Raw genomic sequence first — 18144 nt, 5'->3', positions numbered from 1 at the left:
AGAAAAGATTGCTTAAGGGAAAATAGCGTACCACAAGAATACAAAGTAGCTGGACGGCGTTTGAAGCAGTTCTCACTGCGCGAAGTTGTTGTCTTTCGGTTTTACCCCTTTATTCGCGGTGCGGTCTAATAATGTTATTAGATAATCTTGAGTTAAGTTCTCACGATGGAATTAAATTTCACCGATTAAAGTTCTACAAAAGACCTTTATTTCACCGGAAAATCCCTGGAAAATAAACTCCACGTACTAAATGCACACTTATCCGTGACGTATGCAGCGATTTTAGTAAGTGAAAAGTCGAGAGAGCCGCCAAGGCTCAAAATCCATGTACCGGAGAGAAACAGACCTATAAGAAAATTGGTATCTTCCACGTGACCAAGTGAAGAATGTTGAATTGCAAAACATGTCTTAGTCGACGATTGACCTCAAAATTGATCACTTCCTAGCATGTTCCGGGCGTTCAGTTTCAGGTTGTAGAACGGAGTAAAATATTCAAAGGCGAGGAAGCGGATAAAGGAGGTTAGACCGCGAAAAAGGAGGGAGGCTTGAGTTCGAGTCGCCAAAAAAGAGGGAGGCTTGGCTTGGATTACAAAGATATGGGAGGCTTGGTTCGGATCGAGTAAAAGGAGAGAGGCATGAGTGGGATCGCCTCCCTCCTTCACTTTCTCAGTTAGTTAGCGTTACAAACGTCACTGAAGGAAAGGAACGTCGCAGAAGGAAAGGAACGATCGAATAATGTTCACACTCACATTTCATCTTCACAATCATGCAGCTAAATCTATTACTCTTAAAAGCTATAGATTACTTCAAAACTATCCCGAAACTGATACTCTTTTTTTGAAACTATTAAATTTATTGTAACGCGGCAAAAAAAAAAAAAATATACGAAAATTTTGTTCAGAAGTTCAAGACAAATTAATGATGAACCGGGAAAATTCCAATGCACGCGTGCACTACGCAAACCTTGTCCTCTCATTCATAACATGGAGAAAATATCGAAACTCAGGCGATCCATTTAGAATATTGATCACTTGACATGCATCGTTCCCATTGTCATATATTGTATAAGTTGTAGTCATCGCCAAAGGTTATACATTGGGGACAAAAAAAAAGAAAACGACCAATCGACCGATTCCGAGAACACTTTCGTAAATTACAAAGGTGGGGCAAGAGGGCATCCAAAGTCGCAAGACAATTTGAACTCTCTAATCATTCTAAGTAGCATTTGGCAGTCTATCTCATTTCCCCACGTCTAAGGAGTAAAGAAAAGACGCCAAGTTTTAGTATCAATGAACGCTCTTCATTTAAAGGGATACCCTCTCGCCAGTGATGAATGTTTGAGAAAAGACGGGTAACAACTTAAATAAAACAACTCTTTTGAAAAAAAAAACAGGAAATCTTTGGCAGTTTTCGTTTAAATTTAAAACTTTTCTCAACGCACGGTTCGATCGTAGGGGCTTTGCCTCCCAATGGAAGTGATGTAGAGGGGAGAACTCATTGAACTTCCGTTAAGATTTCTTTAACAAGAGCAACGGGATTTCTTCTAAATCATAAAAAAACGCGCCCCAAAAATACAATAATGCCGCAACGATGTGTGGCCGGTGGACTTTCCACTACAGTTAGCGATCCTGATTTCGCTAAGTTATGGACGAGAGCCGTGAAAAACACGCGATCCGATTTTGTGAACTCAACAAACTCTAGCCGTCTGTGCAGCATTCACTACTTCACTGCAGTTACTTGTGAGGTACAGTCGGTTCTGGCGAAATCTATGGGTTTAAAGGTGAAAGCCCTTTCTAAAATACAATGCTGTTCCCTTAATTTTTTAAAATTAATCCGCCTGTAAAAAATAAACAAAGGCTCGAGGACGAAAAAAACTCTCATCCTCACAAGTCCGTGACACAAGCGCGGGATTATCAAAACAAAAACGACAACAACTACGTGGGGCGTACAGAAAACGGGAAGCTGCAAGGGTTTGTATTACCTGTAAAAGAAATATAAACCTGTATTCATTGAATCAAAAATGAAGCAAAAAGCTCTTTCAAACTTCTAACCCAGCTCATATACCCGGTGCACGTTCCAGATCCTCGATGCACATATAGAAAGTGAACAGCTGTCCCTTTCCAAAGAGAGTACCGAAGAAGTAAGTTTGGCATCGGCAGAGTTCTTACTCCACGCAAGCTCAAGATGTGAACACCCAAACTCCCAAAATAGGAAAAGATATCTCTGTGCAATTTTGGAGCAGTCGTACCACTAAAGGCGAATTTAGTCACTTGAAAATACATAATAATATAAATCTGTTGTGACAGTAGTCTGGCCACCCCAAAGAAAGTAAACAAATCGTACGCTAAAATAACTTGGCAGGTGGTTAGACGTCCGTTCCAGTAAAGGCCTACAGCGCACTTTGCTTAAGGAGTTCATTACGTCGACCCCGGTTCAGAGTGACGAGAAATTTCGGATCAAGAGGAATAAGGTGAAGAAGAAGTAAAAGATCGAGGAATTACGCAAGTTTAAGGTTTACATAACACGTGCAGCGAATGTGAGAGAATAGCTTTATTGTGTTAAAAACAAATGCCGGTCTAATCAAGTTGATTTCCTATATTTTTAGGGCCAAAAACTGCTGCATTTCTCAACTCTAACGTCACTTCACTTTGTGAAGTGAGAAACGAAGAGATTTCGCCAAATGGCGAAAATTGTAACTCAGAGAAATCGCTTACCAGTCTGTTTCGTAATCGGTCGAATGGATCGCCTCATCTGATTCATTCGAGGAGTCAGAACTAGCCTCACTGTCGTAAGGCTCAAACATATATAACTTGGATATATCAACAAAGTTGAAGTGGTAAATTGGCCGCCGTAATGATTAAAAAAGCTGACGTTTCGAGCATTAGCCCTTCGTAGGAGCGAATAGAGGAGTTGTGGGTTGTGTGTGCTTTTAAAGGCAGAGAATGGAGCTACGTTATTGGTGGGAACATGGCAACGAGAAAAACGAGAATGTGGAAAGCAGTGACAAGGACACATCGAAACAACTCGTTAGACATTTTAATTTGGATATATCAACAACGTTGAAATGGTAAATTGGCCACCGTAACGATTACAAAAGCTGACGTTTCGAGCGTTAGCCCTTCGTCGGAGCGGCCATGTTCCCACCAATAACGTAGCTCCATTCTCTGCCTTTGAAAGCACACTACGAGAAAAACAAGAATAAATTAGTGGAATGAAAAGCGTTCGTTGATCCCTGTGGGATTTAGACTGCTGGTTTGAAAGATGAGCTTTAGTTCAAGATTTTTACGGCTTTCCCTGCTACCTAAGTGTAAGGAAAGATCGCAGATTGCCATATGTTGCTTAGAATGATTAGGTAAATTAAAATGTCTAACGGCTGATAGTTTCGAAAGAAACTGTTTGGGGCTGCGTCGGTGGGAGTAACGAAATAATTTGGATATATCAAAAAAGTTGAAATGGTAAAGTGGCCACTGTAACGATTATAAAGGCTGACGTTTCGAGCGTTAGCCCTTCGCTCCGACGAAGGGCTAACGCTCGAAACTTTAGCTTTTCTAATCGTTACGGTGGCCAACTTCCCATTTCAACTTTGTTGATATATCCAAATTAAAATGTCTAGCGAGTGGTTTCGATGTGTCCTTGTCATTCCTTTCCACATTCTTGTTTTTCTCGTTGCCATGTTCCCACCAATAACGTAGCTCCATTCTCTGCCTTTAAAAGCACACACAACCCACAATTTCTTTATTCGCTCCGACGAAGGGCTAACGCTCGAAACGGCAGCTTTTGTAATCATTACGGTGGCCAATTTACCACTTCAACTTTGTTGATATATCCAAGTTATTTCGTTACCCCCACCCACGCTGCCCCAAACAGTTTCTTTCGAAACTATCAGCCTTTATTCGAACATATATATGTTTAAGTTCCTTGAGCGTCTGCACTCTCGATCACTGACGATGAATCCGAAAAGGAAGAACTCGAATCACCAAAGTCGGACTCCATTGCGATCGCTCGTATGTTTTCCAGTTCTCCTTTTTACGTCATTGATCACGCGTTTAACTAGGAGCCATTTCAACTTCCGGTCTTTGAATTGAGTGAATTTCGCGCTTTTACACCAGGATTTTAATCAAATGAAAGGTTTTAGGGAACTTTTTCTTCTGCCGGTAGTTATTTTGGCAAAAGATCTACATTTTAATCAAAAGTTAAAATTTGGTGGAGATTATCCCTTTATATCCCCAACCCTGCAGGAGACAGGACCTCCATTTATTCGTCCCAATCTGAGAAGACTAGAATATCTAACCATTTCTTGAAGTTATAGAAAGGTAGAAAATTATTCTAAATCGTTTTAAGACCTTGAGTGTTGGTCCGGCCGGGGATCGGCCGGACCAACATATTTTGCTTCCTATGAACATGGTCTGATAATAGCAGTGAAAATAATCGTCAACGCAACAGACAATTGTTTGTCAACTTATTTCCAAAAACCAATCAGACTGCGATAGTGATTGTCAACATAGGGCATGCCCTGACTGCTTTCAACTGAAAAAAAAAAAACATAGAATGGTGAAATTTGAATATTAGGTATCGTTTCTGTTCAACTTTGTACTGTTTCGTGTTTAATCTATAGCAAGTACTCGATAGGAACAAGCACAAATTTACACTTATGTTGCTTGAAGAAACTGAATACGAGGCTAATACAAATGCTAAACGAAAACAAAATTTCAATAAAACCTTAAAATACTCCTTTTTTTACAAAGCTTTTGCCATCTGATGCGGACCGAAATTATTCTATCCATTATCCACCTGTTTAGGCGCGTACTAATGTCAATGTGTCGTCGGAGAAGTTATAATGGATCTACGAGCTTAAAAGCTAAGTTATCAAGCCATAATGTGAAAACAAAGCATTGAATCTAACCGTTTAGTGTCTCACTCCGCGCTCAGTGAGACTGGCCCTTCTTTATTTTACCCTCTCTCGATTGTATTACATCTCAGCTCTGTAGGGCCCCGAGTAAAGCAGTCTGAATAAGAGATATTAATTCGCTAGGGTAAATTTGCGGTTGTCGATATTGTCATCGCCGGATTATCTTGGATCCCTACATATAAGGGAAAATCCTTTCACCTGGACGGAGTTTCTCAAAAAAATGCCATTGCTTGGACTATTGATCGTTCTTGGTAAGTACTTGTATCAAACCAATTCGGTGTAGCGTAGCTAGAGGCAGTTTTAGTAACTTCTTGTTACGTTTTCTCTCTGACATTATTACAGAATGCTTTCACAATTTCTTGATGCTTGTATTGACGCACTTAATAGACGTGAAAATCTGGTGAGGAAAAAGAAATAGGAAGAAATAAAGACATTTGGAAAGATGGGAGCTTTTTTTTCTATTTTGGATGTTCCCTTTTGTCATCTCTTTACTATGAGTAAAAGCGAATTACAAACAAGATGTAAATTACATGTAGGTAGAAAAATTTACCTATACCGGAACACAACAAATTAATTTACTCGTTTTTCTAAAATTTCTCGGCGATTTGTGTATGATTCGCTCTGTGTTTAATCTCTTTTATATGTGGTCATTGATCTCTACCATGTTATCCTAATTTTCCTCTATGCAATAAACGTAGTCCGTCGCCCGAGTGAGGACAAAACGTAACGGCGATCTCCTTTCAAACAGATGTATTTTCTAGACCCCTCTGTCGACACAAGCGCTCTGCCGTGACAAAAACCTTTTCAATGAGTAGTTAGCTCAGAAAACAAAATAAAAATGGTTTTACATATTTCAAGTATACCGGTAACTATGTTATGAGTCGCTAGAACTCCGCTTTAGTGGTTGTAATTAATTTTCTTTCTCCTTAACAATCTCATGGCGGCGACACACCTCAGTCTATTTACTGTCGCCGTGAAGGTGTATTTCTGATACGGGCGGTATTTCGTGTGTCAAATTTTCCACTGACACGTTTCCCTTTATTAGTGGTAAAAAAAAGATATGATGGTTTACTTATTTTAATTTTCGACGGCAGGTTTTTTCATAAATGAGGAGTAATGATAAACTTTGTAGATGTTCCGCTAGAGATGACGTAATCGGAAAAATAAACTCTCTAACATTTGATCGTTTTAAGACCACATTTCCATGGATATCTTATTATCGTAGTGCTTGCCTCGCAATTTATTCTTTTGCCAAATCCCCCTTCCTCTCCCCACTCCAACCCCCTTGCCTCGTCATGGTTATGAATTAGGGAGTTATTATTTATGACTGGTGATTTACATTTTGTCTGGTTTCATCTCTCCCACAGCGACTAAGATCATGCTAATTTCAGCACAAGGTTTGTAATTTCTTCGTAGGAAAAAGGGAATAGGACATTTTAAGAGATCGACATTGTCTGAGGTGTTCACCTCTGCCGTCAAGGCTTAACCCTGAATGTTTCATCTATCGCTAAATAAATCTTAAGAAGCGAACTACTCGGGAAAATCAATGATTTTTTATTGCTGGTAATTGTCCCTTCAAAAGATGTAAGAAAAGACAAAAAAAAAAACAAACAAAAAAAAAAAACAAAAGAACAGGGGAAGGTGTTGGCCTATAAACTTTACACTGTAACTTCAATCTTAAAGCGGGTCACCATCCCCGAAAAAAAAATAATAATTACAAAATTAATAAGAAAAGATAAGTGAAGTCAGAAAAAACTGAGGGTCTAAACATCGAATAACTCTGAGATTTTCTCTACAGACCAATAATACTGATAATGAGTGAAAAGCGATAAAAACAGAAAGACAAAAGCAATCAGAAACTTCTTGGGGTTCTCTACCGATTATAATTTGTTTCTGAAAGTCCATGGAACAGGACGTGAGTGGAAATAAAAATGATCTACAAAAAAATGTATTTTATAAAAGAAATAAAATACAGTATGTGTGCAAACGAGGAACATCGTTGACATTTTTAAATGCTTCCACTAAATGTTCACTTTTCTAACGCAGGTAGTCATTGCTCCATCCATAACAAAAATCTCAGTCACTCAGCACTTAACGGTACGGAGTGCCTGCAGAAGACTGGCCCATGGCGTCAGAACTGGCATAAGCTGATATGTTTCAATGAAACAGAACCACCCATTGACAAGGAATGTTGTAAATCTTGGTGTGAGCAGTTGGCGTCTTGTTTCGGACAGTCGTTCAGTTGGACCTCGCGCTGTAAGAAAATGTGGAGATGCAGTAGGCCTCGCAGACACCTCTCTATCATCATGACAAATAGAACAGACTCGTCGTATATGGGAAGTATTACAGTGAAACAATGCTGGGCAAGGGAACCGCATTTTCTTTCCATTAGGCTAACATCAGCAATCGAAGTACGTGCATTTAGTTCTTCTGTGACATTTTTTAGCGCCCAATGTTTCTTAGTGTTCCTTTAACTCTTTACAGAGCTTTCGCATAGATTTTGTATTCCATTCATTTATTTATTCCTTCACGAGTAAGGCTACTAGATGACATACGTCAACCACCGTCTTATTCCTACTCGAAACTTTTTTTTTTATTTTTAACCTTCTCAGTTTCCAAGCAAGACACTTGTCGACACCATCCTAACAGAAGTGATAAGCCCTCCTGGAATTAAAATAAATCAAGAAAAGACGGAGCGTGCTCTTCTCTCCGTTACTGATTTAGAGGAGTTCATTGGGAATTATTCACAACACCATCTTAATCAAACCACACCTGAGATTTATATCAGTAGTGAACATGCAGGTGAGTAAATGTTAAAAGCTGATTTGGGAGTTTTCTTGATTTCTGATACCGATTTCATGCATTTTTCATGGCATTTTTGAGAAAAATCTGCTAGGGCAATACTTGCTTTAAACTATTGACTTTGGTTGAAAGCTTTGTCTCCATCAACCTTTCATCGCGTCCTGTTGGCGACATGTATAAAACCCCCATTAAGGCTGTTCATACCAACGAATTCCTATCGCGCACCGATTGTATCTAAGGAGTCTTTCAATACCATACAATTTCGCAACAGAGTGTGTTAAAGAAAAAAAACTTTCGAATCCGCCGCGGTAATACACGTTTTATGATTAAAAAATTATCACCTACACTTTATCCGAAGTTCAAATTGAGAACACTCCTTTGACTAGGGATCATTCCAAAGTGCTTGCTTTGACTTCTTCTAAGTAATGGTTTTCAGACCTTCTAGGCCTAAATATTTCGTGAACGGTAACTTGTGACTAATACGAAAGCATCCTTATTTTTTTTGGCCTGCGCTTAAAATACTTTTTTTTTTTTCATCAGATATTTTGGTCAGGAAGGTTTTTAACGAAAATGAGAGTGATGTCCAACTTGGGGATGATAAAAGAGAAAACTCTCTCAGCCTTCCCACTGCAGGATTGGATAACGGTTGGAGAGTTACATATTTTTCATTTTTTTTAAAGTAGTCCAACTCGGGCTTTCATCAAACAAAGAATTAGACGACACGAAGTCCTGTTGCCAATTAATAAAATCTATGACAAATTTAAGAAAAGAAACTAAACATAAGTAATATGTTTTCAGAAGAAAAACAAACAAAGAGAAATAGCAACAACAACATTGAACTCGGCGAAAAGCGCGGCCACAGCGAGCGCACATAACACGTCCTGTCTACTTTCATAGTATCCCTTTAACCTTCCTATTACATTGCCCAATTACAAGCATGAAGCATACACTGTCCTATAAGTGCATAAATCAGGCTAGTGATAACCAATCAGGTTCGAAGATTTTGTTATATTTTGATTATCAGGGCTATGGTCAGAAGGGGGCTGGGTCTCATGTACGAAGGAAAATTCAAACTGAATGACTGAGATTTTAATCTGGTTGTTTGTTTATAATTATTTGTTTATTTGTTTGTAGATCGATATATTTTATTCCTATTCAAACGTAAGGCATACCATTTGAATTAGCCACTTGGCTTGTAAGGTCTTAAAGTCGTGATTGCTTGTCCTTCTTTTTATTATTAGACCAGTAGTATTAAAATTGCCTCCACTATTACTTCTTAGGATCAGTGGCACTTGCGGTCATTTACAAAGATCTCCATGAAATATTCCAACCGAACCAAGCCAACTCTGCCTCTTTCAGCGAACGAAGGTTTGCTAAAACCTAGTTCTATATATAGTATCTTCATGTTTTTATAGCTCTCTTTTGGTGTGTAGATAAGCTACACCAGGCAAGTTTAGAGGAATGTGCTCGATCCCAGATTGAATTTCTGTTTCGCTTTTGTTTTGATTTTCTTTTAATAAATTTTTATCAATTTTCTTTTTGTCTTTAAGAACATTTATCTTTTTTTTTCGTCTACTTTTATTTGTCTTGTTTTTATGTTTATTTGTTGGTCTTTCGAGTGACTTTTGACATCTGAATGATATACATAGAAAAAAAAATTGAATGCATATTAAAAGGATAGACTAGGAATTAAGGATTTCCGCTTTGTCGTCTTTGGATCATAAAGAAACTTCGCTTTGTCGACTTTGGTCCATAAAGAAATTTCGACGGAGGTTTCAAGACTTGTGATGAAATAAGTGCACACAATAGCTTTTTTAATCTAAGCATTTTGCAAAATTATTGGGAATCATGGTTAGGAACATCAACACATTTATCTTGTCTGCAACGATATGGCCAAGGAACACCAAACTCAGGAAGAATATCACGTTGAGATTTAAAAACCTAAAGGTAAGTTATATTTAACCAAGAGACAGTTGCAGCCATGTTTGTAACTATTTAAAAGAGTTTAAACAGCTTTAGTATATCTGGATAATATGAGCAAACTTTGGCAATTTCTCTCTCTTAACGCATCTCTCCTGTATCATCCGTGTTTCTGTATGCATTTTCGTTGTTTCTATTTCTATATATCCAATTGTTTCCTCTTTTTAGTCTTGATTTTGGTTAACTTTTGTTGTCGTTTTTGTTGTTGTTGTTATGGTGGACTTTATTTTACCTCAAATTGTTAGTGTTAGTTTTTTTAATACTTCAAGACCTTAGTTCTTTTTAGGGCGCCTCTCAAAGAGAGGCAAATTAGACTAGAAATATTAGGAAGCAACTCTTCAGATGTATCACAAATGGGGGTGGGGTCTGAAAAAAATGCGGCGGGAGCACTCCTACCTCCTTATTGGCCCGCAAGACGCTGAATTACTTAACACTAATTGTAATTTCACGGTTTCAGCCTGCAACTTTGGACAGAAGCTGCATGTTTTGGAATACTGTCGAGAACAGGTAAATAACTTTGAATTAACTAATGACATCGTTCACTCCAATTATCAAATTTCTTGAGGACTCATCTTTCATACAGGTGAGGCTTTTGTGAGTGGTACATCATATAGTATGCTCACTTCTTACTCATTTTCCTCTTTCTCAGACCTCCGTATAAGACATGGTCGATCGAACTGTCAGTTGTTTCGTTTATTATTTTTTTTAATAGTGGGGAAGGGGGAAGGGAAATTTTACGACTGTTTTTCTAAATGCTTTCTGCAGGCCCTCGAGATGGTCAGGGCAAGGGTGTCTTCTAAAATCTAGGAACGAAACTTACACCGAGTGCAGCTGCAATCATCTAACTCACTTCGCAGTTCTTATGCAGTTTGATAGTGGAACGAGCGGTAATACTTTAACTAAGGTAGGGATATTGCGAAAAATACATAAATTGATTTCAAAAGGCACCATGTATCGTGTTATGGAGAGCGCCCATATTTTCCTAGAGTGCGTTGCGTTACGTAATTATTAAAAATAGAACGAAGAAGTTTCTAGAACATTTAGTCATGATGACTAAGCGAGAACTTTAAGGAGAACCTTCTAGAACCGTGACTCAGCATATTTTTGTTATGATGTAATCATAGTGTAATGTTTCTAAAAATAGCAATATTACAGATCTCTAGAACATTCTAGAACTTTTCTGAAAGATATATAAGGAGTCACGCTAGCTTAAAGAGGAAGGCCTTTTAGTGAGCTATAACTGCTGTTGCGAAGAGCCCAGAGGAGCGAGAGCCGGACAGAGTTGTTTACCGGAATTGAAAGCCGTGTGGAAGGCTACGTGAGAGAAAGAATTACGGACGTCGACATTTTGTTAAAGATTTTCAAGAGAACTGTGAGTTGTGCGGTAGTACACTGAGATTTAAGTGATATTATTTGTAAAGGGCTCTAAGTTATAAGGATACTGATTGTATTAGTATTTATATCGCTCCGTAGCTAAGTGAAAAAGATAGTTATTGTACTGGTTGTCGATATCGCTTCGTAGTTATTACGTCAGTCAATAAAGTAGTTGAGTTGTACGAGTTATATCTTTCTGGCGGTTTGGAAAATACCGTAACAATCGGCGTGGCGCTTTTCCCTCCGTCGGTGTTAAACCGGGTGCATGGTACGTAACCTTTCTCTGTTATGATTATTGAATCTCTGTTTTTTGTATTTTCAAGACTGACGAAAAGGCGCTGAGAATTCTTACGCACGTGGGCTTGTCTATCTCTTTAGTTGGAAGCACTTTAACAATTATCAGTTATGCTCTTCTTACGTAAGTATATGAAATAATTCCACACAAGCATTCCGAAGCCAGCCGATGTTTTAGACCGAACAAAAACTATTATGACCTTAGACGCACAAAGAGATATGACCCAAGTCAAATTATCTTTTGTTTCCCAAAGTATATAACATGGCTTTGTATAAAATGAGGATAGAGCTGACATGGAGGAGTCCTCTAATAAATCATTTGTTTAATTTTGATTAGAGACATGAAGGGACCTTTATCTCAGATCCGAGTGAGTCTAGTCACCTCACTTGGTGCAGGGCAAGTTATCTTTCTAACCGGAATTGGTGCTGTTGAGAACAAGGTGAGATATTACATCAAAAACGTGGAGTCTCTTTGTGTTAATCCTTATGACGGTAACCTGCTCTTAACTTATTCAGTCCATGCCACTTTTTCTATCCTGTGCAGTCTGCCTGTGTTACAATAGCAGCTTTAGTACAGTATCTCCTGATGGCCGCTTTCTGCTGGATGCTTGTCGAAGGAATTTATCTTTACCTATTTGTTGTAAAAGTTTACAACATCAACGACAAGATGAAGGTGTCACATGGATTTTCATGGGGTAAAAAATGCATTCAAAACTTGTCATACTCTCATTGATAATTGTTTGAAAAGCAAAACATGAATAATTACCTGCACCATTCTCATCACCCTCATCACTACCATCATCACCACAGCCTTGTAGTTTGACATTGTAATCACTTCGAGTTTCAAATACACAGGTCTACCCGCCCTCGTCGTCTCCATATCGCTGGGCACTGCAGCAGGAAGCGAACAGGGGATTACAAGCTATGTCAGTGAAAAATTGTAAGCAGTGAGGACTTTTTTCTCCTGATCCATGAGTCTGTCACGAATCGTCGTTTTCTGCCTTTTCGTTTGTTTGTTTTATTTTATTTCTCTTGTGATTTTTACTTGGAAGCAAACCGGGCATAGAGGATACTGTGTACGTGCATGTACACAATAATAAATCATTAATTGATAATTTATCAAAGTTTCCGATACCTAATTTACTTCAGCTGCTGGATTTCATCTGCTAACGGGATGATATGGATATTTGTTGTTTTCGTTCTGCTGATTGAGTTGGTAAGTTAAATTTTTAAGGTTTATTCGCTTTTACGTTTTGTCTTCAGTTATAGTTAGAATCGCGACGATGTTTTCTTTCTTACCACTTACCTCTAACTTCATTCACTATGTTCGATAGTATTCCGCGAAATGCAAAGTTTATGTTTTCCTTTGGGAGACCCCATTGTTAGAGGACGCATAAAGCGGTTATCGCGCTGGACGGCAGGTTAAGTAGTCCACGGGCCCGTTTCTCGAAAGTCCCGGTAACTTAACGGACCCGAGGCCATGTTTTAAAATCAAAATTTAAAGGACAAAAAAGCAGGTTCGGGCACCCGAACCAGTCCTTTTCTGTTTCTTTAGCTAATAGTTTTGTTGTATCATTTTCAAAAGTTTTTAAATCGACATCTTGAATGAAAACAGAACAGCTTTACGGGCCCGTTAAGTTACCGGGACTTTCGAGAAATGGGCCTCTGGTTCGAAACGTTAACGGTTGATTGTCTTGTGTTGTTAGGCGAGACATTTTGTGTGTACAGTGCTTTTCTTCCTCTCCACCCAGGTACATAAATGTGTACGAACGCCTTTTCTGGTAAACCTGAGAAACTTAGTGGAATGATAAGGAGGGGGAAGCGCCAAACTTTTTACGTCCTTTACCTTAAGTGCAAACTTAGCTCTACCTCGAAATCATGTTGTTTTTGATTTAGTTTGATGAGTGCATATTGTTGTTGTTGTTGTTGTTGTTTTTTTTTTCAGTTAAACGCAATGCTACTGGGGCGAGTTATCAAGGAAATAACAATCATGCATCAGGCGAAAGACAAACACAGTGAACAAATAAGGTGAGTATGTCAGCGGCGCCAGTAGAATATAAATCACGGTGAGCTATTCGCCTTTTTCTTTGCTTCCTTTTACAAGTAATACCTACTTACGAAAATGAAAGCAACCTATCGTCTTCTTTATTTTTCTCCATGATTTTTTAGGGTTGGTGTCAGGGCATGCATGGTGATGATTCCTTTGCTGGGGATCACGTGGCTATTTGGTCTTTTGTTGTCCTTGCACAAAGCGTTCGCCTACATTTTCACACTTCTCAACTCCACTCAGGTAAACTAAACACAAATCTTTTTAAATGAATTCCGTCCAATATGTGTTAGCTAAATGGGTTACTTCTGTTTTGATAAATCTCACCAAAGTTGAAGTCAGTAATCAGAGTTTATCTCTACTCATATGAGATACACCCTACTCATGTGAGAGCACAAGTTCACCACTGTTTACTATGAATTCTCAGCTCTCTCTGATACTCGACTGCCTTTTTAAGCGAACGTTCTATCCCATTACCACATGCTTGGAAAATACAACCCCTACGGCTATTAAGCTTTCAACAGTTATAGCATTCTTAAGTAAATAACGTTAACGAGAAAAAAAAAATTAAATAAAAAGCAGGCAATCAGGATTCTAATGTTGTCAAATAAAAATTCCGATCACTCTTTACAATGATAATAAAAAGTAATATTTAATTTTCCGGAATTAAAAATAACAAATTAAATCATAAAACAAATCTCACGATCTTGAATCTGCAATGATGATGGTTTTCTTCATCTCATAAAATTTATCCTATATTATTGATCTTACAATAGAAGTAGTGTCACTGTCACGCATGTTGTCGTGCCTAGTAGATTACCATGTGCTAAACGTAGTGTAAAGCAACTTGTAAAAATAGAGAACTAGTGATTAATACCAGTAATGTGGACATTTTTCTGACCATGAAATTGAATATTCAGGGAACTGGGGGTGGAGGGCGTAGATGAAAGCTTTATGAGTCTACACACAGGCAATAAAAAAAGTTATACTGCAGGCGTTAACTTGATATCCCACTTTATGATTTAACAGGGCTTCTTTTTAGAATAATGAGATGGTTGAGGGCTAAACAGTAGGTGTGACAGCGAATAATTCCGAACATAATCTCCAGTTCTGACAGTGACAGTTTCATATTACTAGAGGTTGAGTACCACTCCTGGAATCTATTCCAAAAAGAACTTGCTTACTTACAGTTTATAAACAAATGCCAGACGGTCTGGTGCTCAGATGGACAAAAGGGACAGGAGGGCGATGCAACTTTTTTCATTTTATGTAACAAGCTATTCGTTGGTAAAATTCGATGATTAATTTTGTATTGAAACATTGTCAATTTAATTTCTCTCGTGGCTTTGAATGGTAGGAGGTAGAATTTGTTCAAGTCACTTTTCTCGATGCCAGACATTAAAATTTTTTCTCAGAAGTTGGTGGCGGTAGATCTTCGAGGTGGAGGGCGTAGATGAAAGCTTTATGAGTCTACACACAGGCAATAAAAAAAGTTATACTGCAGGCGTTAACTTGATATCCCACTTTATGATTTAACAGGGCTTCTTAATATTTCTCCTTCACTGCGTAAGAAACTCAGAGGTATGTTATTCAATGTTGTTCTTAGCTCTCTTTGTACCTCTTTTCAGATTTCTTTCTAGATAGGCTTCGATTTTCTAATAAGAAATTTAATTCCATGGTTATATCGATCCAATTCAAAGCACGATCAGTTTTAAAACTCTTGTAATCGTTTTGATTTCACCTTATCCTTGCAGATTAGATCTCGCTTTAAAAGAAGGATCACTGGCGTCACCCCAACTATAGATGAAGGAACGAGCATTAAGCGAGCCTCGCAAGTGAATGAAACTGATGAGAATATCGTTTTTCCGAGAAATATTCATGTCCAGCCTCTCAATAACAGTGAAAGTGGTGTTGAAGTCCCTGAGATCTGAATCGGCATCGTAGTCTTTTTCCACAGTCTAGACCTGTGTATATCTTATATTAAGTTCGTTTAGAAAGTTTGGAACGACTCAGAAGAGCTGGATAAGAACCCACTCACGAGATTACTGTGATGTGGTCTGGCCTGTTTAATGGGAACTGGGGGGAGGGGGCATCTTCAAACACGTTTCCTTCGATTGTTTGTAAAGTGCAGATGCAGTCCGGCCAAAGTTCCCCGAAAAGTGTTGTGATGCGCATTTGATCATATCCACATGTTAATTTGCGCAATATAAATATTGAATTATTATTATTATTATTATTATTATTATTATTATTATTATTATAACCTTCTGAAGCTGAGGCTCGGATAGCTTTGCATTTGATCCAAATTATAATAATATAACAAACAGCTCAAGTAATCCTCATGGGAAGTATCCTTTATGTCGAATGTGAGTACCGGATATAACCAGGGTCAGATGGTCTAGAAATCCAAAACCACATCCAAGAGACAGTTCCTGAGAGTAAGGGAGCTACCTAGGGTATCTCAGAAGGAAAAAAAAAAAATTGTTTTCAAACTTAAACTTGCTCACCAATGAGTATCCATTAGAAATGGTTAGGATTTCATCACCGTGAAAGAAAATCTTCCTCAGATGTTTCATTTAGTCTATTCATTATTTTATTTATCTACTAATCGTCCTTATTCCTTCATAAGAAACCATAAGGTACTTTGATTATATCTCCATTTCTAGAAAAGAAAGTGAACTTTGTACGAAGAGGTTAGGCTTCCTCTCACTCCTCCCTGTCTAATGAAAATGTAATTTTAAGGTGTATGTAATTATATTCAGGCATCAATAAATAATTTGTTTATAATGTCTACTAATTTTGAACTGGGACAAAGTGATTTCGATTCCTGATATTACTACATAAAATTAAATGCGCTGCATTAACGTAGCTTGGCCAGGAATGTACCAAACACATGACCTCTTGCGTGACAGTCGTTCAACGGATCGCATCACATTTTTTTTTTTCATTTAGCCCCGAACTCTTTTCAAGCTGGACGCTTTGCCTATGGCGGGCCAAGGAAGAAACTTTGAGAAATTAAACTACAAAGATGAACCTTTAAGATCATGTATGTTTTGATTTGTAAATATATCGTACCAGATATTTTTAACGGTCTTTAAATGGGTCGTGAGAGCTATTCAGCGGAGGAGTTCAAATGTAAAAATAAATCATCAGGTGGTCTATATTAATGATCTGGAAAATATATATGGCAGACCTCTTCATGGGCCACTGAAGTTGACCTTTATTTTACCTGTGCGAAAAAGACGAGAGGTACTCTGTTTCAACGGGTCCCTACTCAGACTCAAACGTAACAACAAGAAATTTATATTTTCCAAGAGATAAAAAGACCATCTTCCAGCAAATAAAGTTTAAAAGTGGGATTGCATCCCGTTGTAGCGTAGGAAACTGCCGAGGTCGCTTAGTCTTTCATTGCTTTACGGTGGGCGGACAAAGTCTATATAGGCGTATTTTGAACTATTTGATATCTAACAACAACAAACATATGCAACATAAGTGTGAACTGCGGTTATGAGACGTATATGAGCACGATCCTTCGCAGTAAAGCACTATTTGAGGAATAGTGAAAATCAGACCTGAAAAAAATTTAGGCCTGTACGGGATTCGAACCACTGACCTCTGCGATACTAGTGCAGCGCTCTACCAATTGAGCTAACAAGCCAACTGGGAGCAGGCCATCAAATTAATTCGACATAAACCCGTAGATGATAAATCAAACAACAACAAACATATGCAACATATGTGTGAACTGCGGTTATGAGGCGTATATGAGCACGATTCTTCGCAGTAAAGCACTATTTGAGCAATAGTGAAAATCAGACCTGAAAAAAATTTCAGGCCTGTACGGAGAGGTCGGTGGTTCGAATCCCGTACAGGCCTGAAATTTTTTTCAGGTCTGATTTTCACTATTGCTCAAATAGTGCTTTACTGCGAAGAATCGTGCTCATATACGTCTCATAACCGCAGTTCACACATATGTTGCATATGTTTGTTTTTGTTTGATGTATCATCTACGAGTTTATGTCGAATTAATTTGATGGCCTGCTCCCAGTTGGCTTGTTAGCTCAATTGGTAGAGCGCTGCACTAGTATCGCAGAGGTCAGTGGTTCGAATCCCGTACAGGCCTGAAATTTTTTTCAGGTCTGATTTTCACTATTGCTCAAATAGTGCTTTACTGCGAAGGATCGTGCTCATATACATATTTGATATCTCGGACAAAAAAAAAAAGCGTGATAGAACTTTTTGTTGTAATTTTCGAAAAATATTCATTAAAAGGGTCCTTTAGAAAAAATTAAATGAATTACGAAACTCTGCAATGTCGGCGGATTCTCAATACTTATGGTCAGTGGCTCTTAAGATTTCTTTCGCTGGACTTCAGGCCGGGAAGGTCTTATTCCAGACTTTATCGGTGCATTGTTTTATGTTGCAAGGTGAAACATTTTGCGTTTACAGTGCTTCTCTCCCTCTTCACTAAGGTGTAGAAATGTGTACAGATTAATTGTAAGAGAAACTTGATGGAATGATAAGAAGGGTTTAACTTAAAGTGTCATTTTACTTTTTCCGCTCGAACCACCTAGCTCAAGTGCATACTTTGCTTTAACTCCATATAATTTTTTTTTAATCACATTATAATTTTTTTCCAGTTGTACGCATTTCTACCGGGGTGAGTTATCAAGGAAATGACAACCATGAAGCAAGCGAAAGACCAAAACAGTGAAAAAATCACTTTAGTATTTCAGCC

At 38.2% G+C, this 18144-nt stretch overlaps 1 protein-coding gene across 1 annotated transcript; it reads left to right on the top strand.

Moving 5' to 3' along the window:
* Positions 1–4755: 4755 nt before the first annotated feature.
* LOC148736767 (adhesion G protein-coupled receptor D1-like) lies at positions 4756–16463 on the top strand. Its single transcript, XM_088751033.1, has 18 exons — positions 4756–5160; positions 6277–6306; positions 6956–7320; positions 7522–7711; positions 8252–8356; positions 8992–9079; positions 9568–9658; positions 10149–10198; positions 10466–10595; positions 11389–11483; positions 11697–11799; positions 11904–12054; positions 12215–12299; positions 12509–12575; positions 13305–13387; positions 13529–13649; positions 14946–14987; positions 15161–16463. The coding sequence occupies exons 1-18, from the start codon at positions 5130–5132 to the stop codon at positions 15335–15337; spliced, it is 2004 nt and encodes a 667-aa protein (XP_088607159.1). The 5' UTR covers positions 4756–5129; the 3' UTR covers positions 15338–16463.
* The last annotated feature ends 1681 nt before the right edge of the window (positions 16464–18144 follow it).

This window comes from Stylophora pistillata, chromosome 2, assembly GCF_964205215.1.
Source record: "Stylophora pistillata chromosome 2, jaStyPist1.2, whole genome shotgun sequence".
NCBI classification, from domain to species: domain Eukaryota; kingdom Metazoa; phylum Cnidaria; class Anthozoa; order Scleractinia; family Pocilloporidae; genus Stylophora; species Stylophora pistillata.
This window is presented reverse-complemented; position numbering and strand designations above follow the sequence as displayed.